The following is a 20,851-nucleotide window of genomic DNA, read 5'->3' as shown; positions in this document are numbered from 1 at the left end:
TGCTTCTACTTATTATGTTTCAAGTATTAATAATTGCATTTTTTTTTTACTTTCAACAGTTTTAAATTAATTTTCTTCAAATACTATAACTTATTCTAAAATCAGCACTTATTTTTCAGTAATTTTATTTTCGTACTTCTCTATCAATAACAACACTCCCAAACCAAGTCATAATTTATCAACGCCACCTAAGTCTAATTTATAAAATTAATGAATACTGGGCTTCTGGGCCTTCGGGTAAAGCCCAGATTATAGATCCGACAGACAGTCTTTCGTTGTCGGGTCCTGCTGTGAGTATCTTCCTTCCTTCTCCTTCTCCTCCTCGTCCTCGTCCTGGCAGTCGCCATTGATATTCTGAGCTGATACAGAAGAAACACAGAATCTCATCTCATCTCCCTCTCTCGAGTGTCGACCGATTGGTTAGTCTGCTCATCTCTCTCTCTTTCTCTCCCAGGTGAGCTTCTTGATTAATGTTTATCCGCGTGCTCGTGAATCTGTTCCGCGGTATTTTGCTCAATGGTTCCTAGGATTGTGTTTCAAAATTTTCCTCGTAGCAATCACAGTTCGGTCTAGTTGTTCTCGCAATGAAAGGCTTAGTTCCTTCTTTTGTCTCATTTACCTGCTTTAGAGTCTATAGTTCATTCATTCACGGTGTTAATATGCGGCTTCTTACTCAAATTATTGTTCACGTGTTTGCTTCCTTCCTGCTCAATTTCTGATCGGCCGGAGTGTTTTACAGCTGGTTCTCCTTCGCTGTTACTGTATGCATTACACGATCTTTCTTCTAAGGTCATGTCTCGCGTTTCCCAGTGATTGGTTATCGATCAATGCTCGGTGTCTGTTTGATTACTTGTGGAGAGATCAAAGATTCTATCTTTTTTCGTCATTTCATTCTCACACGCTACAAATATGATTCTATGTTATGGGGAGACTATTAAATCTGAATGTTTAATGTTCCCCGCACGGGGTATTCAGGTGGAAGTAAATGGGGAAGAACTCAAAACCAAAGGAGTCAGCCAAGGGAAAGGGAAAGCAAGCTGCTGGTGGCAGCGATGAATCTTCAAAGGGGAAAGGGAAGTCGGGGAAGTCAGACGGCCTTGGCACTTGCACTTATGTCAAAGGTCCAAACCCTTTATTTGTCTTACCTTTTAGCATGTATGCATATGTAGTAGCCCGTTGACACTTCAACAATTATGTTGGGCACTCTTGTCATAGAATTTTCCGTGAATCAATCTTGTAGAAGTGGGAGCATCAGGAAAGACATGAGTATGAGAATATTTGACAGTATATTGTTCCTTGTTTATGTTATTCAGCTCTGAGATTATGTTGTGTGTCTGATCATCCCTACTCTGTAGAAATCTGGAGAGTTATAATACTTACATTACTGAGTTTGAGATTATTATCCTTGTCTGCTGTTCTTGTGCAGCGAGGCACATATTGTGCGAAAAGCAAGGCCAAATCAATGAAGCATACAAGAAGCTGCAGGATGGTTGGCTTGGCAATGGAGATAAGGTTCCTCCAGCTGAATTCGCAAAGGTAAGTTTTCCTAATGCAGGCTCCACAGGGACTCTAGGTTTGTGAATATTATACAATGCATACCTAATTCCTTTATGTAATCTACAACAGAATAGAATTACCTGCCTCATAATTTGACTGGGCTTTTGATGATATAGCTAAGTATTTGAGGTAATATTCATGAAAAAAAGAGAGTATTTGAGGTAAAATATAAGTGTTTCATTTGCTTGAACATGTTGTACCTTCCATGTTCCAAGCCACGGAGCAGCAGCACGATGTAATTTATCAGTTAAAATGGTTTTATTTACTGTTTTTCCCACTTTAACACCTGTGTGAATTAACTACTTTCTCATATGAACTTGTTCAGTTGGCTGCAGAATACTCGGAGTGCCCATCTGGGAAGAAGGGCGGTGACCTAGGATGGTTCCCTCGAGGAAAAATGGCAGGTCCATTTCAGGAAGTTGCATTCAACACTCTGATTGGAGCTACCAGTGCTCCCTTTAAATCCACGTAAGCATCTAGTAGTTCTTTCTGGTCCCCTGCATGCTAGAAGTCCCTAATAATACCCTTCTTTCGCATTGAAGAGCATGTTGATCAAGTGGAGAGACCATGAACATCTTTCCAAGGTGTTCATTCATAGATGCTGGCAGGGATGAACTCTTGAATTTGTTTCTATAGATGCTGCTCTTTTTCGTCATGCAATAGTTGATCTTTTGATAGTTGCATTGACAATGCGTAAAGGTGGTGCATGACTTAAGCTGTGGCTTTATTGTATGTACTCGATTGACTTTAAACTCGAATCTGCTGCAGGCATGGGTACCACATCATCCTGTGCGAAGGGAGAAAGAATTAATCAGACCTTCATGCATCTGCATCTTAGTTGAAACATGGACCTGAGAAAGGGAGAGCTGTAATATGGATTCCAATGTTTTATTTGGACAAGATATGTTTCAATCGCAATGGCTTGCTTTTTGTACTTTAACAATTAACATGTATATTTCGGGTTGGTGCCCGTTTATGGAATCTATCCTCCACATAAACTGTGGTTTAACCACTTGAGGTCTTGGATGAGAGCAAGTCTATGTCTAAAGCCAAGCAACAAAATATCGTGTGATGGAAACGTACCGTAAACTATCTGAACGGTATCAACTCCCGACATTTCTAGATGGGGCAGATCATAGTTGGTGATATAGATGAGTCCCGGAGCGAATGATATATGTGATCGATCCGATGTGGAAGAGATTGCACAGAACGAAATAGTCAATATGATGAAGGCGCCGGAGGCAGAAGTTTAGAGTTGCCTTATAAATCATGCTGAAGTCGCACAATAAGAATAAAATACGATTGAACCAATCTACCCGAAAAGAAAAGGAGTTCTTTTCTTATTTTTCTCGGTTGTATTAGAAAAATAAAATAAAAAATTAGGTAAAATACGTTTAAATCAATCTACCTGAAAAAAAGGAGTTATTTTTCTTGGTCATATTAATTTTATTTTTTTTTTAAATTAGGGTCTGTTCGGTTCGCCGAATTTCGATACTTCGACAAATAATTGGCCTATTTTACTACATTTAGAGAGAAATGGAGCTGAAAATCCTAATTTGGCTTTCCAAGTTCAAAAATTTTCCTTCTCTTAGGCGAAAGTGATACTTTTTTCTTCAAACAAAGGTGGAACTTTTGGGGAAAAAAGCTTCTCCAAAGACAAATATTTTCTCTTTTGAAATTGACACTCTTACTTTTTTAATCAATCTTATCTTATAGACCAAGTACCAGCGGTTTGGGAGAGTTATTAAGGAATGAGTTATAAAGGGTTATAATGCAAATTTATATTATGACTCTTCGTAAGTTACCTCTCCATAATTCTCCCTAATCCACGACCCAAATAAGCTTTCCGGTCAATTTTTGACAAAAAATTTCCATTTTTGAGGCCCCTGCCGGAATTGAGAGAACACTCCCCCAATTGTGGTCATCGGCGTCATTTGTGGTCTCGATTACATTCAAATTAATAGAAAATTTGACGTCGTACTAGAATTATTATATAATCAAAAGTTTGTATATTTTTAGATTAAGAAAAAAAAATTGTGCTGAAATTGTTAAAATGTAAAAAATTTGTGGTTTTTTTCGGTGTGAACTATGGTATTCGAAAGTCCAATTGGGTCTCAATTAATCCAGTCGAGTAGAGTCAGCGAACTAAAGGTAAAACTCTCATAGTGTTGATTTTTTATATTCATAAGGACTCGAATCCGAGACCTTATCTAAACAGATCGCGCGTCGAACCGTTTGAATCAATTTAAGTTAGTAAGTTTGTGTGTGTGTTTTTTTTTTAAATTATTAATCCTTTTAATTATGATTGTATCTCGTAAAAAATTTCAAAATCTCGCGTGGGCTTTATTTTCAATATTTGGAAGAAGAATATTTCACCAAGTCAAAGGTGAGGTTTTTGAGGGGGTTTAAGGTAGAAGCCGCCATTGAAGGTGCCTTCGCATTCCTCCATCTCCCCTGCTCCCGGCCACTGAAACCCTAGCAACTATCATCCCCTTACCACCGAGCTCGCCGAGCACAGCCATGTCCTCTCCCGATCCGCAGCTGCCTGATCCTCAGCCTTCCGATCTTCCTCCCGCCGACCAAAGAACCGTAGAGACGGGACCTCCCCAGCCCGACGCGGAGTCTGCTGAATCAGAGCAGGTAGAGGGAGATGATGAAGAGGGGGAGGGGGAAGGAGAGTGCGGATTTTGCCTGTTCATGAAGGGCGGCGGCTGCAAGGACTCGTTCATTGACTGGGAGAAGTGCATCGAGGAGGCGGAGAAGAACAAGGAGGACATCGTGGAGAAGTGCTTCCAGGCCACCGCCGCCCTGAAGAAGTGCATGGAGGCTCACGCCGACTACTACGAGCCCATCCTCAGGGCCGAGAAGGCCGCCGAGGAGGAGGCCGTGCGGGAACTGGAGAAGGAAGCTGCAGCTAAAGATTCCGAGACGCAGGGGAAGTCCGAGGAGCGGGTTGAGGTCTTGGAGGTTCCGGGTAACGAGGGACGGGTTTCAGCTCAATGATCCTTGTTTTTCGATTTTTTTTGGCTCGTTGCTGTGCTAATCTGCCATGATTGTGGCATCTGAAGCATTGCTCAATCTTAGGGTTTAGATTTTTGTGGACGCATTGAAAATGCTGATAGAAGATGAGACAAACATTATAATCAAAAGGAAATTTTTTGCTGTCTACTAGGTTTATTCGGAATAATTGTATTTGAATACAAATTGAGGCTGTGAATTCAGCTGAGCGATGCTTTACCTTGTCAAAGTTCTGAACTTCTGTGTTCATTTATTCTAAGATTCATCGTGCCCTTCGTATTCGTTCGTCTTCCGACTCTTTGACATTATTATTACCAAATGATCTATTTGCGGTAGATCTCTCCTTGCAGGGGAGGTTCACTTATGTAGTGATGCATAGTGACCATAGATGCGTGGCGGAGGAAAAGGATGCTCTCGATGCACCGATGTGCAGTCTCGCTCGGTGATTTTGATGTCTGAAGTCACCTGCAGCGTTACATTCTGAAACGGTGAAACCATTGGTTCTTGAGCATGTCGTCTTTCATAGATTGAGAAACAGGATGAGTATTTTAGTTCTTGTTCCGACTTGTCACGATAGATGTTCTGATAGTGAAAATTGCACTTAGGTTATTACGTTAGCAATAGTTTTCCTTTCCTTTTCCCCGGGAGCATGAGAACTGATTAAGAGCTGTACGATGTCCTGATTCCCTACTGTTCCAGTTTACTAATCAAAGACTTATGTTCGCTTGCTAGGACATATTGCGATTTATTTGCATTGCCGAGTGATGGCACGAAAAGCGACCCCAATACGACAAGGAGAGTCGGGTGGCAAATGATATCTCTTTAATGCCCAAGAAATTTTCGTGTACTTTCTGCTTTGGTAGTTGTAATTCCAAAGTTTTCAGTTCAGTCGCATTACTTGAACGGACTGACCAAGCATTCGTGTGGAAGAGCCCTCTGGTATGCTTGATCCGGATGCATTACTATGAAGCTATTCCCTCCCTTTCTCTCTATTCGAAGAATAATCTCACAGGGGCACAAGAAGCTTCCTGAGATCGCTCGCCGGAGCTAACTAACCCCCTCTCGCATACAGTCAGTTATGCATCTGGAAGATTACAGAACTTCAAGAGAGCAGCTGCTGCAACTGAAATTACACAGAAACTAACCCATTATCATAATTACGCACTTCCAAGTGATCCATACGCAAGTTATCCGATCAGATCATGCCGTAGCAAAAAAGATGTTATTGCACCATTCAAGGCAGAAATAAAAGCTTCCCAAAAGGGAAATAGCCCGACCTCACAAGCCCTCTGCAAGATTGCTCGTCGACATTCATTCAACACCCCAAAAAAAAGAAAGAAATAAAAAAAGAAAGAAGAAAAAAAGAAGGCTTGTCGACGGTTGGGCAGTTAACAGCTGAACAGACAAGATTAGCGTCAAAGCCCAGAACTCTGGGAGAACAGAACATGAGAAAACAGCAATATCCAACAAACCACAAGCTATATATATATATATATATAAGCCACTTTACTCCTTATCCTGATCTCTTCCTCACCGATCCATCCATACCATTCAAAGCTTACAAGCACAAGCAATGGCCACTCTCCTCTCTTTCTTCCCTTCTCCCACCAAAACCTTCCACCCCTTCACCCTTAAACCCTTTCAAGCCTCCCCCTCCCCCAGGCCCTTCTCCTTAGCACCTCTCCAGTCCGCCGCTCAGCCGCCGCCACCCCCGGTCCAGGAGTTCTGGTCCTGGCTCCGGGCTGAGGGGGTGGTATCTGATAAGACCCCGGCCAGGCCAGGGGTCGTGCTGGAGGGGCTCGGGCTCGTGGCTCAGAGGGACATCACCCGTAATGAGGTCATCCTCGAGGTCCCGAAGCGGCTCTGGATCAACCCGGATGCTGTGGCAGCCTCGGACATCGGGAGCGTGTGCAGCGGGCTGAAGCCATGGGTCGGGGTGGCTCTGTTCTTGATCAGGGAGAAGAAGCAGAGTGAGTCCAAGTGGAGGGTTTACCTGGATATCCTCCCAGAGACCACTGATTCGACCATCTATTGGTGGGTTTGTCTTAGATTTTACATTTTCCTTCTGTTGGATTCGATGGGTTTAAGGTTGTGGGGGAATCATTGGCATTGGTTTGATGATTCCAGCGCAGGTCAGAAGAGGAGCTAGCTGAGCTTCAAGGTCTGTCCAGTTCCTCTTCTGAACTTCATAACTTGTTATGCTTCACTTAATTTTCTTGTTTTTTCATAATCTCGGATGCACTGAGTATCCCTGAAGTTTCCGAGTTTATAGTCCGGGAATGACTGAGCTGAGGTTTCACAGGATCCCAACTGCTTCGCACGACATTGGGTGTTAAACAATACATTAAGAGCGAATTTGAGAAGGTTGAACAAGAGATTCTCTTACCCCACAAGCAGCTGTTCCCGTCAAGCATAACATTTAACGACTTCTTATGGGCATTTGGGATCCTCAGATCGAGGGCATTCTCTCGCCTTCGAGGACAAAATCTCGTGTTGATCCCCCTCGCTGACTTGGTTAGACTCTTATCTCTGTTTTCTATTTCCTACAAGGTCTTCAGTGTCAATGTATGATCTTTGTTGTTTTGGTTGAACTTCTCACTGACCGAGCTTCTGGAATTAGATCAATCATAGCCCGAGCATAACCACAGAAGATTATGCATATGAGATCAAAGGAGCCGGTCTTTTTTCAAGGGAGCTCTTATTTTCACTGCGCAGTCCCATTCCTGTCAAGGCTGGTGAGCAGGTGAAGTATTAAGCACCTACATGCCAATTTTTTCATTGTCATTGGTCGTTAACCCGTGAAATGTATAAGTACATCGAACCTTTCTTTATTAAGTTAAATTGTTTAAATCAATTGGTGGTGATCCTTCTATTCATTCAATTCCAGCATAATCGATAGATATGTTATATGTTATGTCTTAGACTCATATTGGAACGTCTGAGTTCGATAGAATTTCAAACTCACTTCAAAGATCTGAGTAAAATCTATTGAATCATCATTTTATCGAGTAAATATGAATGCTCCCATGACAATGAAATTTTCTCAACAGGTTTTGATCCAGTATGATTTAAACAAAAGCAACGCGGAGCTAGCTCTGGACTACGGGTTTGTGGAATCGAATCCTAATCGCAATTCATTCACCCTAACGCTAGAAATATCTGAGTCGGACCCATTTTTCGGGGATAAGCTAGACATCTCCGAACTAAATGGACTCAGCGAGACTGCATCCTTTGACATTGTTCTGGGCAGTCCTCTTCCACCAACAATGCTCCCATACTTGCGTCTAGTCGCACTCGGAGAATCGGATGCTTTCCTCATGGAATCTCTGTTCAGAAATTCTATCTGGGATCACCTTCAGTTGCCTATAAGTCGTGCCAACGAGGAGCTAATATGCCGAGTTATCAGAGACGCTTGTACATCTGCTCTTTCCAGGTACCATACCACGATTGAAGAGGTAATCATTTCTTATCTCGTTGAGCTCCTAGAAGGTTTTGTTAAGCAATTGATTTCCTGAAATCTTCAATAGGAAGGGTCACCAGCAATGTATATAGACATGGTCTCACACTCTTTCTCGCATATATAAAATCGGGTTTGAAACTTGCAAACAGAACCAGCGACAGATGTAGAGAGGTGCTAAGACTTATAACCAGGAGAGGTTGCCTCGAACATTGTAGTAATATGCACTTATAGTGAATGCTAGGAATGGTTTGACAGGCTAAAAAGATGATACTGGTAAGATTGATTCAGTAGTGAAGTAAAGATGAAAGAACGGGTTGCTTTCTGTTTTTGCAGGATGATGAGCTTAAGAAAAAAGGGAACCTCAGTCCGAGGATGGAGATTGCAGTCGGTGTGAGATCCGGGGAGAAGAGGGTGTTGCAACACATAGACAATATCTTCAAGGATAAAGAAGCAGAATTAGATGAGTTGGAGTATTACCAAGAAAGGAGGCTCCGGGAACTAGGGCTCGTTGGAGAGCAAGGTGAGATCATCTTCTGGGAGAAGTGAGTGGTGGAGATAGTTCAGCCAATTTCACAGAAAGCAAGACCCACGTCACTGATCAGTTCTCCTTGCGGGAACACCGCTAAATGCAAGACCGAGCTGATGAGATCATCTTCCATGCTCGTGCTTCCCGATGCCCCCAACATTTTTTTACCATGGTCGGCCCAGTTTCTTCCTTGATAGTTTTCTATTGGTCCGAGAAAGCTGTATCTGATCGACTTGAGCTGCATTATTTCATCTGTTACCCTAACAGTGTGCCAATGATTCGAGAACCTTAGCCTCTGTATTTGTGATTTCCTTTTATCTGTAAGTTGAAGAGAGTGAATGCGGCATCATTTTATGGAGCATTAACAACCGTCACTACTTGCAGCAATCTTACCATGAAAGCATAGAGTACAAAATAATCATGTTCTTCCACAGACTCAATAATCCGAACCACGAAGAAAAGGACAGATCAGTGCAGAACCGGATATCCTCCGCGAAGGTCGAGATCAGGACTCATCGGGCCTGTCAAGAAAGGCGGTTTTTACCTTCCAAGCCCAAGGGGTAGTTATTCCTCTTTCTATATATATTATACACACGCGAAAGTAGTTAATTTCTCTATAAATGGAAAACAGCTGTCAGGACAAAGACAAAGGCATTACTATGGCAATAACTGAAAACCCCGCCACTTTATCCTTCAGCACAAACCTCTCCCTCATTATCCAAAACAGCTTCAGCACAAGACAGTAGCAGAGAGAGCTAAAGGAAGAAAATGTCTACTCTCTTCTCCTTCTCACCACGTTCCCCACACAACGCATTCTTGCCGCTGACAAGGCAACGACTACGCCAGCGCAGGGGAGGCCTATTGGTTCGATTCTCATTAGCGTCTTTGGACTTCCTCGACTCCGATCCCCCGCTCCCGCCGGCTGTACAGACCTTCTGGAAATGGATGACTGAGGAGGGGGTGATCTCCTCTTCCACCTGCCCGCTCAAGCCCGCCTACGTGCCGGAAGGCCTTGGCCTCATTGCCAGGAGAGACATAGCTGAGGACGAGATCATCCTGCGGGTCCCGCGACGGCTCTGGGTCAACCCGGACACTGTGGCTGCTTCTGAGATCGGGTACCTGTGCACGGATCTAAAGCCCTGGGCCCAGGTCTCCTTGTTCTTGACCCGGGAGAGGTTGAGGCCCAACTCATCCTGGCGGTTTTACATTGATATACTGCCTGAGAAGACGAATTCGACCATTTACTGGTGGGGTTCTGATTTTTTCTGTGAACTGGTTTTTCAGAATGAGATTGCCGGGTTGATTGTGTAATGTCTTTCCTTTTAATTGTTCCAGTGCAGGTCAGAAGAGGAGCTTGCTGAGCTTAAAGGTTAGTCTTGTGATATCATCTTTATCCAGTTTGATGTTTCCAATGAAAGAAAATAATTTCTGAAGTATGTCGCAGTAGTATCTGCATAACGATGTGATTCTCCGGAAAACCTTAGTTAAAGAATTCTTCTAGAAAATGGAAAACTGAATGTTGACTCGAAAGCAGATTGTGTAATGGAAGTATAATACCGAGTTTGAATTATCTGCAGGGACACTTCTGTTGAGAATGACAAAGGAAATGAAGGAGTACGTGAAGAGCGAGTTCCTGAAAATCGAGCAAGAAATCATACGTCCCAACAAGGAGCTTTTCCCGTCTTCCATAACACTGGACGACTTCTACTGGGCATTCGGGATGATTAGGTCGAGAGCATTCTCCCGCCTCACTGGTCAGCTAGCTATGCTCCCGCTCGTGGATTTCGTAGGTTCTTTCATCCTATCCAACTGCTTGAAAAAGTGAAGATAGCCGAAAGAAGAATACAAGAACCATTTAGGATACTACTGTCTCCGTTCAACGTTTTTTGTGATTTTTTCGGGTCAGTGGGTTGATTTGATGATCTTGTCACTTGTGATGCTGCAACAGATAAATCACAGCTCTAAAATAACGCGAGAAGATAATGCAGAGGAGATGAATGGACCTGCAGGTCTCTTCTCTTGGGACCTGCTCTTCTGTCTGAAGTCGACGATTCCAGTCAAGGAGGGCGAGCAGGTGATTAATTTCTCATGATTGATTATGTCATCACGTACCGTATATGCTTAGTTTATTCCTGCAGTTTGCATTATTTCAAGTATTGATACCGGTTGAAGACGCATTTTCATCTTCAAAGTATGTTCCCTCTTGCAAACAGGTTTTCATACAGTATGGGTTGAAAAAGAACAATGCAGATCTAGCTCTCTACTATGGGTTCGTGGAGCGAAATTCTGCTCGGGACGCTTACACCTTTACATTCAGTATTCCTGAATCCGACCCTTACTATGGGGACAAGGTGGAGATTGCCAAGGAAAACGATCTCGATGAGACTGCTTACTTTGACGTGTTTATGGACCGCCCAATAACACAGGCAATGCTTCAGTATCTCCGTGTGGCAGCAATTCAGCAAACAGATGCTTTTCTCCTGGAACCGGTCTTCAAAAGCTCTATCTGGGCCACAGTCGAACTCCCGGTAAGTCGTCCGAATGAGGAGATTGTATGTAGAATGGTCTTGGATGCTTGTGAATCTGCTCTTTCGGGTTACCACACCACTGTCGAAGAGGTACACACTTGCGCGTAATCTCGTGTCTATACACAAAACAAAATGAATCTTCCTCCTTACTCCCTACCTCGTTTCGTTTCGCTCTTTATATTTTGCAGGATCAGAAGTTGCTGGAGGTAGGGAATCTCGGAGAGAGGCTCGACATCGCAGTCAGGGTCAGACTCGGGGGAAAGCTGGTATTGCAGCAAATACAGTTAGAGTTCAAGGAGAGGCAACTTAAATTGGACGCCTTCGAGTACTACCAGGAAAGGAGGTTCAAGGAGCTCGGCCTGGTTGGGGATATAGGCGAAATCTACTGTCAGCCTAAGGACTCGGTTCCTTCAGTGTAAAAGAAATCCGATTTTGCTTCTCATCTTGGTCAGGAGAAGCAGCTTCCCACTGTTGCTGCACAAAGCAGAACCACTAAAAGCAAGGAGAAACAAAACGGATAAATCTGTTGGGCAGCACTTGAAAAATTGCAAGATCTATATGATTGATTTTGGAATTCCGTTAACGTCAATCTCAGGACCAAACAAGAGAAGAATAAGAAATTTCCCTTTTATAACTTATGAACAAGAAAAAATTTGAAGATATTCATCTTCTTGATATGCCCAAAGGACGCCCTTCTACTCTGCCTCTTCTTTCGGGAGCATTTGGGGTCTCGGTGTTTGCCCATGCATGCATTTTCTTCTGAATATAGCACGAGAAGCCAGACATGTTAACCTTCGACTGGCCTGGACTGCATGGAATACCATTTTGATGCTTTGATGCTATTCCCCAGCAGTAGAGTTTGCATGACCTGAGCCCCGCAAATCATCGCAATTAGGTGCCCCGCAAAGGCACTCTTGAGGATTTGAGTAGAAGTAGTCCTCTTCCTTGGGCTTATCGGGTATAACCCTACGATGGGCAGGCTGTCCCATTCTCTTTTCATGCACCTTGCGCACAGAGGATTTGAACTCGTCCCGCGTAATTGTCCCATTTTGATGCAGATCGAGCAGCTCCACAAGCTTCTGACGATCTAGTAAAATTGTCCTCTTAAACCCAAGATACCTGTGTATATAAGATTATATCACAAAACACATAAGTCGATCTCCAAAGAAAACACATCACTTGCAAACTCAGCTATTACCGGGTGTATTAAATTACTCCAAGCCAATCACATGGCACATAGTATGAGAATTCTGACATGGAACCGACGCAACTGTGTGGCCTTTGGGTTGGCTCAAATAGTAGAATAATCTACCCGGTAAGACCAACAAAGAGTTTGCCGGAACGCATTACCTACGGTGGCCTTCTACGAGCTTTGCCATATTTCCATCATAGGTAGGGATGAAAGTGTGGCTCGCTACAGAGACTATGAAATCAAGGGCTGCCATTTGCGAGGAATGGTTGTGGAACTGCTTCAATTCCTCTGGGTCCAGCAACATTTCCTTTTTCACCTGAAAAATTATAGACAACCCAAACTCTAAGATACATGTATTATGCGACACCTAAATTCTTGTCAAAGAAAATAGGACGTCTGGTTTCACATGACAATACTGTTATGTCAAAGTGATGCTTGCTGTTTTTTGTTGCCTCGCGCTAAAGACATATTCAGGTTTATTTTCACCAAATTTCGAGATTTCATCAAAATTCATCTGAATTGTAATCTTCTAGTAAAATCCTTCACAGCCAACAAGAGTCCAAATCTAGCGCAGAGGTCCCACAGAAAGTTCCAAAAGCCCTTAGTATGATCTTGAACACGAAGAAGTATCTCTTCACAAAGCTTTGATTCAGGTTGCAAAAATTAAACATCGCATATTCACTGATGGAACTGATGATGTTAACTGAAAGAGAGAAACCAAACTCACAATTCGAGGAAATGCAGCCCTTAGTGCTGCAAGTCTCCGTTCACTGCCATATATCTCCCCTGAAGCAATATATATTGGAGTCTCCTTACTGAAACCTAATGATTGTAAGACTAACGCCGTTTCCTCAGGCGTCAGAGGACAAAGACCTTGAGATCTTCTTTCTTCAGATACTATCTCTTTCTCCCTCCACCAAGGGAATGCATATCTGACGAAAAGCCAAAGAGAATAACTCAAGCAGATATAAGGGAAAAATAGATAAATTAACTTGCAAAAAAGAATTCTTTTCTGGACTTCTAATTTGTACAAAGGCTGGCACTCTATTGGAGCCTCTTGCCCAATGCCATTCACTGTGCAATAAGAACTAGAAAGTGAAAATGAAAAGATGACTTCTAAAAGCTGAAGCCTCATCATATTTTTTTTCCCCTTAATTGGTTAGAATCAATAATCATACTGGCCTTATGTTGGCAGAATTAAGAGTAAACAGACTCGAGAATCTTGGATTACATGCTTAGGTTTTGCAAGACAACCATTATAAACGAAAAGGCCGGGCATATTATGATTATGACTAATAGAAAATCTGAAGGATCATAACCTCACTTTTTCTGGATTAGCCTCTCATCAATTACTCGAATCCTACCACCTAAAGGTAGTCTTAGCCCAAGTGTCCTTTGAATATCTTACAGCCAAGTATGACTTATAATAATGTATATTTTGGGTCATGCTACAGAGAATGATACTCTGACAATTTGAGGCGTTAATTTACCCGCTAAACTATCACCTGCCTCCACTCAACTAACCAGCATCAAAATTCCATTTTTGACTCATTCAGGAGTAAATGGGCTTCTAGATGAGAAATTCAAATGCAATTCTTCCTAGTAAGTGAGGAAGCTGCAAAAGAAAAATCAAACCTCATGTGTTTGAGTTCCTCTGCTTCTTCCAGTGTGCATCCTTGGGTACAACCTGAGAATGCTAACATATCCATCTCATATCTGAGATGCAAAGCCACAAAGGGCCCCTTTGCTTGAAGAATCCGGACTAACTTGTGGCCCAAAGTCTCGATCTGAGGAGTAAATTTCAGTGCCTGAAAATTGACGCGGCATCTGAGTCTCTGAAGCTCAAGAGGTAACCCATTGTTTGCCAAACGAGCATCGGTTTTGTTAAAATGTAACACCTTATGCTTGCTGAGAAGTGGAAAAATCTGCAGTATAATGATTTGAATTATAAATTATTTGAGGATAAATATAAAATAACAAATACCACCAAAAAGTTAATTATAAATATATAATATAATTTTTAAAAAAAATCAAGCATTTGTACCTGTTCTAGGTAATACTTTTCATTTGACCAGCTTATTGGAGGCATCTCTAGTGGCTGGTAGCCATATTTCATGTGATATCGTTTCGGTAGCCTCTTGATTATTCGAACTTCATCTCTCAAAGAATTGATAAAGTGCCTCGCGTTAAAGATGTCATCGAAATTACTGCAACAGACCTCAAGCGTCAGGTAAACTCCATCTCACAGTAAATACTTAAATCCTGTTTTTACTGGAAATGTACCTAGGGTCGGCCCAAAAAGACTTCTTGTCCAGCTCTGGTACAACCAAGGTGAGGTTCAAAAGCCGAGCAATAGCCACCATATCACATATCTGGGGAAAAAAAAATCAAGACTGATGAAATTCCATGTGCATGCAAGATTTGTCAGGAAGAAGAATAAGAAAAAAATAGTTATGTGGAAATACACACTGCAGCTCGCATTTGATTCAGGCCCCCATTGCATGACACTTTAAGGAACCCATTACTGGTATAGTTCCCTGCAGATGTTGTATCTCAAGTCAATTTCTAGAACAACGAGGGAAAATAAAAGACAGCCAAATATCACACTTAAGAAACACTATAAAACTTTCAAAAAGATCTATAAAAGCACTCCTCTTTAAAGAGGATAAACTGACTTCCATTGCCACTGGTGTAATCAATGAATTGCTGCATTTGGGCTTACAAATTAGTTGTGCTCAATGAAAAAATCAAGTTGCATTCAGAATAAAAACATAGCTAAGATCAATTGTGATGGGATAGACAATAGTCAAGAAAATAATAAGCAGTGACTACAGATGTACATCAAAAATCAATGATTATTGATCCCCAAGCCCACAGAATTTTGCTTCGTTGATATTTAACATCTCATCATAACAGATTATTTCTTATGATACAACCTAGAACAGCCGAATGTACAAATTTCCAAAAAAAAAAGAAAGAAAGAGAAAAAGAATGGCTGAAAACAACCAAAAGCATCCAAAGAGGTTTGACATACAGGTGAAACCCAAAAGCAATACATATAATTAGAAAAAAAAAAAAAAAAAAAAAGCTGGAAGCTTTGCAAAATTGAAGCTTCACATCCACTCCCCTACTAAACTAACAAATCACGCACACAATCAAGCAACAAGCTAAAGAAACATCAAACTCTCACTTGCAGGAACAAGAGGTGGCGGTGACTGCACAGGGTCTTCGATTACTACAGGCAAGGGATAGTGAGATAACCGATTCGAAATCTTGTTAAGGAATTGAGGGTGCCAAAGCTCCCCGACCGTCACTAACTGAACCAAACACGTCCAAAGCAGAATGCTGGAACACACCCATATGAACCAGACCTGCAATCGGGTCCTCGGGAAAGCCGGACCCGGAAGCTTATCACACCTCACCTGTATCACACTATTACTTCCCTCCGATTTACCAACCTCCATCTCTCCACCCCTTCACACCTCATCGCCGCTTCATCGAAAACCTGAGCCTTTCTTCAAATCGGCAAAAATTGGCAGGCAACCCAGTTCGATTCCGCGAGTGATGATCTCAAAGACACACCCACATTGCAAGAATAAATCAATCACCTCGTACTGCCAAACCACGACCTAACTCTCTGCAAGCCCTGAAACTGCAGAAATCAAAAGCTCACATCGCTCAGTCTTTCAGATGCGGGAGCAGATTTCAGAACAAATCTTGCCCGATCAAAGCGCAAAAAAGGTAGCAGAAAAGGGGCTCACCCGACACAGAACAACCGTCAAATGTATGCCTTTGCTTTGCTTGCCCTTCTCCTTTAATGATTTACTCCCCCGTCTTGCGAGAGCAACCGCCAAGACTCGTTTTTTTTTTTTAATCCTCGTTCCATGAGGAAGACAAACCAACCGGAGAATGCCGCTCTGTGCCGTTCAATGGAAGAACCAAACAGCAAACAGCAAATGAAATGGGGTGGACGAGGAATGCTTCGGCAGGCAGCAGATGTTTGGAAAAATTCAAGCTTTCTTTTGTTTTGGAGAGTAAACAGGAAAAAAAACTCTGATTTTTTTATATTTCCCCGAGTCTGTCGGGTCCGTCCATTCGATTGTTTCCATCAAATCTTTTCCATGTTTGCATTTAAGCCCTTCCATTTTCCCTTCTCTGATCCCCTGCCGTATCTATTATTTCCCAGAAGAATATTGTTTATATATATAGATACATATTATAAAAGATGAATATACATTTTTTTTCTTCGTAATTTCTGTCACTGTCACGTTATAAAATGAATGAATATATTATAATTGTGTATAAATTGTTGAGCAGTTCAAAAAATATAACTCATATATATTATTTTAATATATCCCGTCCATGTGGTCAATTGACATTACGCAACTTCAATTTATTTTTTGCTTGATCTGCAACTACGAGATTATGTAATCCGATCTACCATAAAATAATCCGTCCGCAACTGTGAGATTATGTAATCCAATATACATAGATAGATAGATAGATATATAATAATAATAATAACGAAATATAGTCAAGTTCATCTCTGGCCGCATTCTATTTATAATGGGCAAATACCAAAATATTCCGCTATAGCTGACTATGATTTCTACCCAGATGCACTATGTTAAGAGATATACCCCCATAGTTTGATAAACTTGAGTATGAGCCCCCAACACCGGAACAGTTTACACTTCCATTCCTATTTTCACACTTCATCGCATGGTATGTCTCTGAAACAATATCAAATGTAAAGCATATAAGAAATCGGTGATCTGCTAGATAAAATATTTCAATTACGATTCAATTCACTGCACTCACAGGCAACGGTGCATGATAGTAAAAAGTGGGACACGTCCTAATTAGTGCCTATAAAATTGATCGAGACCAAACCTTGCTAAGAGATATATAGTTGAGACCTTAAGTTGTATCGTCATTGGATAAATGCACACAAAACACGAACATATATATGTGCATGTAATCATAAAATGTAAATCAATATATCCGAGTGTGTGTATATGTATATATGTATAGGGAGCTGCATGTGATTTATCTATATCAAAATTGTTAATGAGAGAGACAAGGAATCCGTATGAAAACGAGGATGGCAAACAAATAATGATAGGCTTCGCTTGAACGGGAAGGAAAGCCGCCTAATTGATGACATCCTTCATGTGAATGGGGGCAAAAGGAGTTAAATGAAACGGTGGGGGTCGACCCCACAAAGAGGAGAGGAGAGCTCTCATGATCATGATCATGATCATTAGAGGGGCAAAACAACATGATGCTCATCAATATATATGTTGCTTTCTTTCTCTTTATGAGATATATACAAGCCAAATTGGACCTTTTATGTTTTTTTTTTTTTTAAAGTCAAATTGGACCTCTTCTTTTTCTAACGTTATAAGATGAATTTGAACTCATCGACACCCTTTTCCAAGTCCTATGATTGAGGGAGGATTGTGTTCACAACAATAACTAATTCGAGTTCCGTTGATCTAAATGCGTTTAACTTGAAAATGTTGTGTCCAACTTGTCACTTGATATCCATGAGATCAACCTGAGAGATTCAAATAAAATATCACTGTCACATGAAAGGCAAACTTTTTATGGATTGTGCTTAGTATTTTTGGATTTTAGTTGGCCATGACTAGCAATCTTCTTTTCTATGACTAAGAGAAAAGAATGGTGGTAGTTTAGAAAATCTACTATTCATGTACTGTAACGGCTCATGAGCCGGCCTTGGTCATTTGATCAATGTCAGGTTCACCTCAAGTGTTGATTAGCTTTCTGTTCATGACATGAAAGAGAGAATTCCCCATGATTATTCGTCAGCAAAAACATAATAGTAAACGTAACAAATTGTGAGAGAGATCTCTAGTAAATTTCGTTTGAAAGAGTTGTATTTGTTTGTGAGTAAGTGGTTGAACTCAGCCTTTTGTACATATTTTTTAAAAAAGTAATGTATTTAACACTACTAATTCAAAAAAAAAATCCAGACGGCTCGAATTAAATTGGAGCTCTCTAAGTACGTAAATTTGGCTCTATAATCTTCCTCTTTGAAGATCAATTTGATTGAGATATTCGGTCGTCTTTAGTAATCCACTTCTTGATGTGATCGAAAAAATAATTCACTTCTTGATGGTTCTAGGATGGACGGATACTTTCAAAGTTAAAGGACTTATATAAGATATAGATGAAGTATAAGGATGAAAATAGAAGTTCCAAAACTCAAGGGACTATTTCTGCTCTTTGACCAAAAAAGTGTTCCCCCAAACGTCAAAGTTCAAACTGTTCTCCAACGTCCAGCCAAAACAGAAGAGATGTGTTTTTCAACGTCAGGTGCTTCGTCCAATAACAGATCGCCACGTCGAGAATGCCACGCAGTGCCACGGCTGCCACGTCATCGTCGTCCCCAAATGAAACCGAGTCCAGCTCGAAACCACCATCGACCGGCAAAGCCATCAACCAGTTCTCCCCGGCGCTGAGTTAACTCGCCCGACTGGGACGGAGACAGAGCCCGTCCCGGTCCTTCACTCGGTCTCCGCTCTTGTCCGTCTTGCTCTCCTTCTCGAAAGTCCCGTTGTTTTCTCGTTTCCGACTGCTGAACGCCATGATTCGGTTCCGCATACCTCTGCTTCTGATCCTCGGCACTCTGTTCCGCGTGTCGGAATCGCTCCGTTTCGAGCTGAAATCAGGCGGCACGAGGTGTATTTCAGAAGACATCGGGATCAATTCTATGACTGTGGGCAAGTACCACATCATCAACCCGAACGAAGGCCATCCCATGCCCGAATCCCACAAAGTCACCGTCAGGGTAATTCCTAAAGCTCCGACCTGTGGATTTTGAAAAGCTGAAGCTTTTGTGCTGATAGAGCACAGTCGATCAAATTTCAGATGTTGCTACCTATGTTGCATGTTGAAATTCGGACTAATTTAGGCCCAGTACGTAAATTTGGCTATCATTTGCACCTAATTTATGATCATAAGTGAATTTTGATTTTATGTCTGAGAGAAGATCTTGCATGTTGGTGCAATTCTCTCTCGGGATAGGTTTATGATGAGCTCAACCCAGGTTCGATATCTATTCGGGTTTCTCGAGTTTTTGTTGCAATTGGTGATTTTGGGTGCTTGAATTGGTTGTTGCATGTAGCTTATATCGTCTCACGGGAATACCTATCACTACGCGGACAGTGTAGACGCGGGGCAGTTTGCATTCACAACAGGGGACAAAGGGGAGCATAGTGCTTGCTTTTGGGGTCATCAACACGATCCCCCGGTGACAATGACCATTGAGATTGATTGGAAGACTGGCGTCACCACAAAGGAGTGGCCCAGTGTGGCCAAGAAGGGACAAGTTGATGTAAGTATTCATCCTTTCTCATTCCGCAAATCTTTTGTCAGTATAGTTGAACATATCTACTTCCTTTTGACGATCTAGATCAGAGTTGGATAAATCGTTGGGAGATCACATCTAGATGTAATATCAATCATCTTGATGAGCGTTCTGTTTATGTGCCTCGAATAGCGTATAACCTCGAGTTTGTAACCCATTATGCATTACTAAAAAATCGACTGTTTGTGAATCTGTGATGTATTTGGTTGCCGAAAGAAGAGAGGTTTTTTACATCCTTGATGAACCGGTAATAGTTTCCAGGACCTCGCTGTAAGCTGTCTTCCATGTTTCACGGCGTGTAAGAAGGAATGGAACTGATAGGGAATACAATCACCATGAGTCACTGGACCATTTTTTATGGCCATTCCGTTTGTCCCTTTTCCATTCTTCTGCAGTCAGAAGTGTGGCTTATGTTTGAAGTATGGAACACCTCTATCATTCATAGTTGTTTGCGTGGGTAAGTTGGAAGCGAGGATCCTTTGTGTCTGAGATCAAACTAGAGCAGTGATTCAATCTTGTTGATAAGTTAGAAAATCTCCTGCATTTAGCTGTAGGAAGATGAAGTTGCTATTGTATTCTTGTGAATTGTCCGTGTCGTTTGATGGGTCCATCATCTTTCTCAATGGCAGGTTATGGAGCTCGAGCTGAAGAAGTTGCAGGAGACTATATCTGCCATCCACTATGAGATGTTCTATCTTCGTGACAGGTACTATTAGATGCTTCAGTTTACATGGCCAACTATTTAAATTCTGATTGTACGATCTGAGAATTCCCATTTACGTGTCCTCTCTCTCGTGCTGTGTCCCAAGGGAAGAGGAGATGCAGGAACTAAACAGATCGACCAACTCGAAGATGGCATGGATGAGTTTCCTCTCGCTCGCTGTTTGCTTATCAGTGGCTGGGTTGCAGTTATGGCACTTGAAGACCTTCTTCGAAAAAAAGAAGATCATCTAAGGCCGCATATAATATGAAAAACAATTTTACAATCTCATCCTAGTGCTTTGTTCGACCCTCGGGCTGAGGCTGTACATTGGATAGACTTTTAATAATCACCATCATTGATAAAATTATAATCTTTGGTTGAAGATGAGCCCACGACGATTTACCAGAAGTTTATAGTCAACCTAGGATCATGAATGATGCGATCTAAACTAAAGAACGGACCGAAGCGAAA

General features: G+C 41.7%; 6 protein-coding genes across 10 annotated transcripts; 5 read left to right on the top strand and 1 right to left on the bottom strand.

Annotated features, from left to right (window-relative positions):
* Positions 1-264: 264 nt before the first annotated feature.
* Positions 265-2,569, top strand: LOC116209903 (peptidyl-prolyl cis-trans isomerase NIMA-interacting 4). Of its 3 annotated transcripts, none has more exons than XM_031543654.1 (5): positions 265-419; positions 976-1,121; positions 1,427-1,536; positions 1,883-2,025; positions 2,326-2,569. In XM_031543654.1, the coding sequence occupies exons 2-5, from the start codon at positions 986-988 to the stop codon at positions 2,366-2,368; spliced, it is 432 nt and encodes a 143-aa protein (XP_031399514.1). In that variant the 5' UTR covers positions 265-419; positions 976-985; the 3' UTR covers positions 2,369-2,569. The 3 variants fall into 3 exon arrangements, with proteins under 3 accessions (XP_031399514.1, XP_031399516.1, XP_031399515.1); XM_031543656.1 differs by having other exon boundaries at positions 2,100-2,569; XM_031543655.1 differs by having other exon boundaries at positions 302-454.
* A 1,356-nt stretch (positions 2,570-3,925) lies between these two features.
* On the top strand, positions 3,926-4,856 carry LOC116210014. Its single transcript, XM_031543801.1, has one exon. The coding sequence runs from the start codon at positions 4,078-4,080 to the stop codon at positions 4,558-4,560; it is 483 nt and encodes a 160-aa protein (XP_031399661.1). The 5' UTR covers positions 3,926-4,077; the 3' UTR covers positions 4,561-4,856.
* A 1,183-nt stretch (positions 4,857-6,039) lies between these two features.
* On the top strand, positions 6,040-8,926 carry LOC116210013 (fructose-bisphosphate aldolase-lysine N-methyltransferase, chloroplastic-like). Of its 2 annotated transcripts, none has more exons than XM_031543800.1 (6): positions 6,040-6,609; positions 6,708-6,736; positions 6,878-7,089; positions 7,196-7,318; positions 7,626-8,008; positions 8,369-8,580. In XM_031543800.1, exons 1-6 carry the CDS (start codon positions 6,149-6,151, stop codon positions 8,427-8,429), a joined length of 1,269 nt encoding a protein of 422 aa, XP_031399660.1. In that variant the 5' UTR covers positions 6,040-6,148; the 3' UTR covers positions 8,430-8,580. The 2 variants fall into 2 exon arrangements, with proteins under 2 accessions (XP_031399660.1, XP_031399659.1); XM_031543799.1 differs by having other exon boundaries at positions 6,077-6,609; positions 7,626-8,030; positions 8,369-8,926.
* A 151-nt stretch (positions 8,927-9,077) lies between these two features.
* Positions 9,078-11,759, top strand: LOC116210012 (ribulose-1,5 bisphosphate carboxylase/oxygenase large subunit N-methyltransferase, chloroplastic-like). Of its 2 annotated transcripts, none has more exons than XM_031543798.1 (6): positions 9,078-9,808; positions 9,902-9,930; positions 10,139-10,347; positions 10,510-10,635; positions 10,775-11,089; positions 11,278-11,759. In XM_031543798.1, the coding sequence occupies exons 1-6, from the start codon at positions 9,330-9,332 to the stop codon at positions 11,506-11,508; spliced, it is 1,389 nt and encodes a 462-aa protein (XP_031399658.1). In that variant the 5' UTR covers positions 9,078-9,329; the 3' UTR covers positions 11,509-11,759. The 2 variants fall into 2 exon arrangements, with proteins under 2 accessions (XP_031399658.1, XP_031399657.1); XM_031543797.1 differs by having other exon boundaries at positions 10,775-11,179.
* Positions 11,627-16,348, bottom strand: LOC116210011 (rhamnogalacturonan I rhamnosyltransferase 1). The gene is made up of 9 exons (XM_031543796.1): positions 16,043-16,348; positions 15,472-15,933; positions 14,751-14,818; positions 14,565-14,653; positions 14,326-14,488; positions 13,917-14,206; positions 13,009-13,213; positions 12,440-12,597; positions 11,627-12,208 (listed from the first exon to the last, which is right to left on the bottom strand). The coding sequence occupies exons 2-9, from the start codon at positions 15,743-15,745 to the stop codon at positions 11,929-11,931; spliced, it is 1,527 nt and encodes a 508-aa protein (XP_031399656.1). The 5' UTR covers positions 15,746-15,933; positions 16,043-16,348; the 3' UTR covers positions 11,627-11,928.
* Positions 16,349-18,714: 2,366 nt separating this feature from the next.
* LOC116209961 (transmembrane emp24 domain-containing protein p24delta9-like) lies at positions 18,715-20,762 on the top strand. Its single transcript, XM_031543729.1, has 4 exons — positions 18,715-19,098; positions 19,435-19,644; positions 20,307-20,383; positions 20,487-20,762. Exons 1-4 carry the CDS (start codon positions 18,895-18,897, stop codon positions 20,629-20,631), a joined length of 636 nt encoding a protein of 211 aa, XP_031399589.1. The 5' UTR covers positions 18,715-18,894; the 3' UTR covers positions 20,632-20,762.
* Positions 20,763-20,851: the final 89 nt, after the last annotated feature.

This window comes from Punica granatum, chromosome 6 (assembly GCF_007655135.1).
Source record: "Punica granatum isolate Tunisia-2019 chromosome 6, ASM765513v2, whole genome shotgun sequence".
NCBI lineage: Eukaryota > Viridiplantae > Streptophyta > Magnoliopsida > Myrtales > Lythraceae > Punica > Punica granatum.
Note: the sequence above shows the minus strand (reverse complement) of the source record. Positions and strands in the feature narration are given on the sequence as shown.

Excerpts from the sequence above, each read along its gene's own strand:
- LOC116210012 (XM_031543797.1), top strand. The coding sequence starts at position 9,330 with ATGTCTACTCTCTTCTCCTTCTCACCACGTTCCCCACACAACGCATTC. Across the intron at positions 10,348-10,509 it reads TGCTCCCGCTCGTGGATTTC|ATAAATCACAGCTCTAAAAT; the intron begins GTAGGTTCTTTC and ends ATGCTGCAACAG. Across the intron at positions 10,636-10,774 it reads CAGTCAAGGAGGGCGAGCAG|GTTTTCATACAGTATGGGTT; the intron begins GTGATTAATTTC and ends TCTTGCAAACAG.
- LOC116209961 (XM_031543729.1), top strand. The coding sequence starts at position 18,895 with ATGATTCGGTTCCGCATACCTCTGCTTCTGATCCTCGGCACTCTGTTC. Across the intron at positions 19,099-19,434 it reads CCCACAAAGTCACCGTCAGG|CTTATATCGTCTCACGGGAA; the intron begins GTAATTCCTAAA and ends TGTTGCATGTAG. Across the intron at positions 20,384-20,486 it reads ATGTTCTATCTTCGTGACAG|GGAAGAGGAGATGCAGGAAC; the intron begins GTACTATTAGAT and ends CTGTGTCCCAAG.
- LOC116210014 (XM_031543801.1), top strand. The coding sequence starts at position 4,078 with ATGTCCTCTCCCGATCCGCAGCTGCCTGATCCTCAGCCTTCCGATCTT.
- LOC116210011 (XM_031543796.1), bottom strand. The coding sequence starts at position 15,745 with ATGGAGGTTGGTAAATCGGAGGGAAGTAATAGTGTGATACAGGTGAGG. Across the intron at positions 14,654-14,750 it reads TGAATCAAATGCGAGCTGCA|ATATGTGATATGGTGGCTAT; the intron begins GTGTGTATTTCC and ends TTTTTTCCCCAG. Across the intron at positions 14,207-14,325 it reads AAAAGTATTACCTAGAACAG|ATTTTTCCACTTCTCAGCAA; the intron begins GTACAAATGCTT and ends ATTATACTGCAG.
- LOC116209903 (XM_031543654.1), top strand. The coding sequence starts at position 986 with ATGGGGAAGAACTCAAAACCAAAGGAGTCAGCCAAGGGAAAGGGAAAG. Across the intron at positions 1,537-1,882 it reads CTCCAGCTGAATTCGCAAAG|TTGGCTGCAGAATACTCGGA; the intron begins GTAAGTTTTCCT and ends GAACTTGTTCAG. Across the intron at positions 2,026-2,325 it reads AGTGCTCCCTTTAAATCCAC|GCATGGGTACCACATCATCC; the intron begins GTAAGCATCTAG and ends AATCTGCTGCAG.
- LOC116210013 (XM_031543799.1), top strand. The coding sequence starts at position 6,149 with ATGGCCACTCTCCTCTCTTTCTTCCCTTCTCCCACCAAAACCTTCCAC. Across the intron at positions 6,737-6,877 it reads GGAGCTAGCTGAGCTTCAAG|GATCCCAACTGCTTCGCACG; the intron begins GTCTGTCCAGTT and ends GAGGTTTCACAG. Across the intron at positions 7,319-7,625 it reads CTGTCAAGGCTGGTGAGCAG|GTTTTGATCCAGTATGATTT; the intron begins GTGAAGTATTAA and ends TTTTCTCAACAG.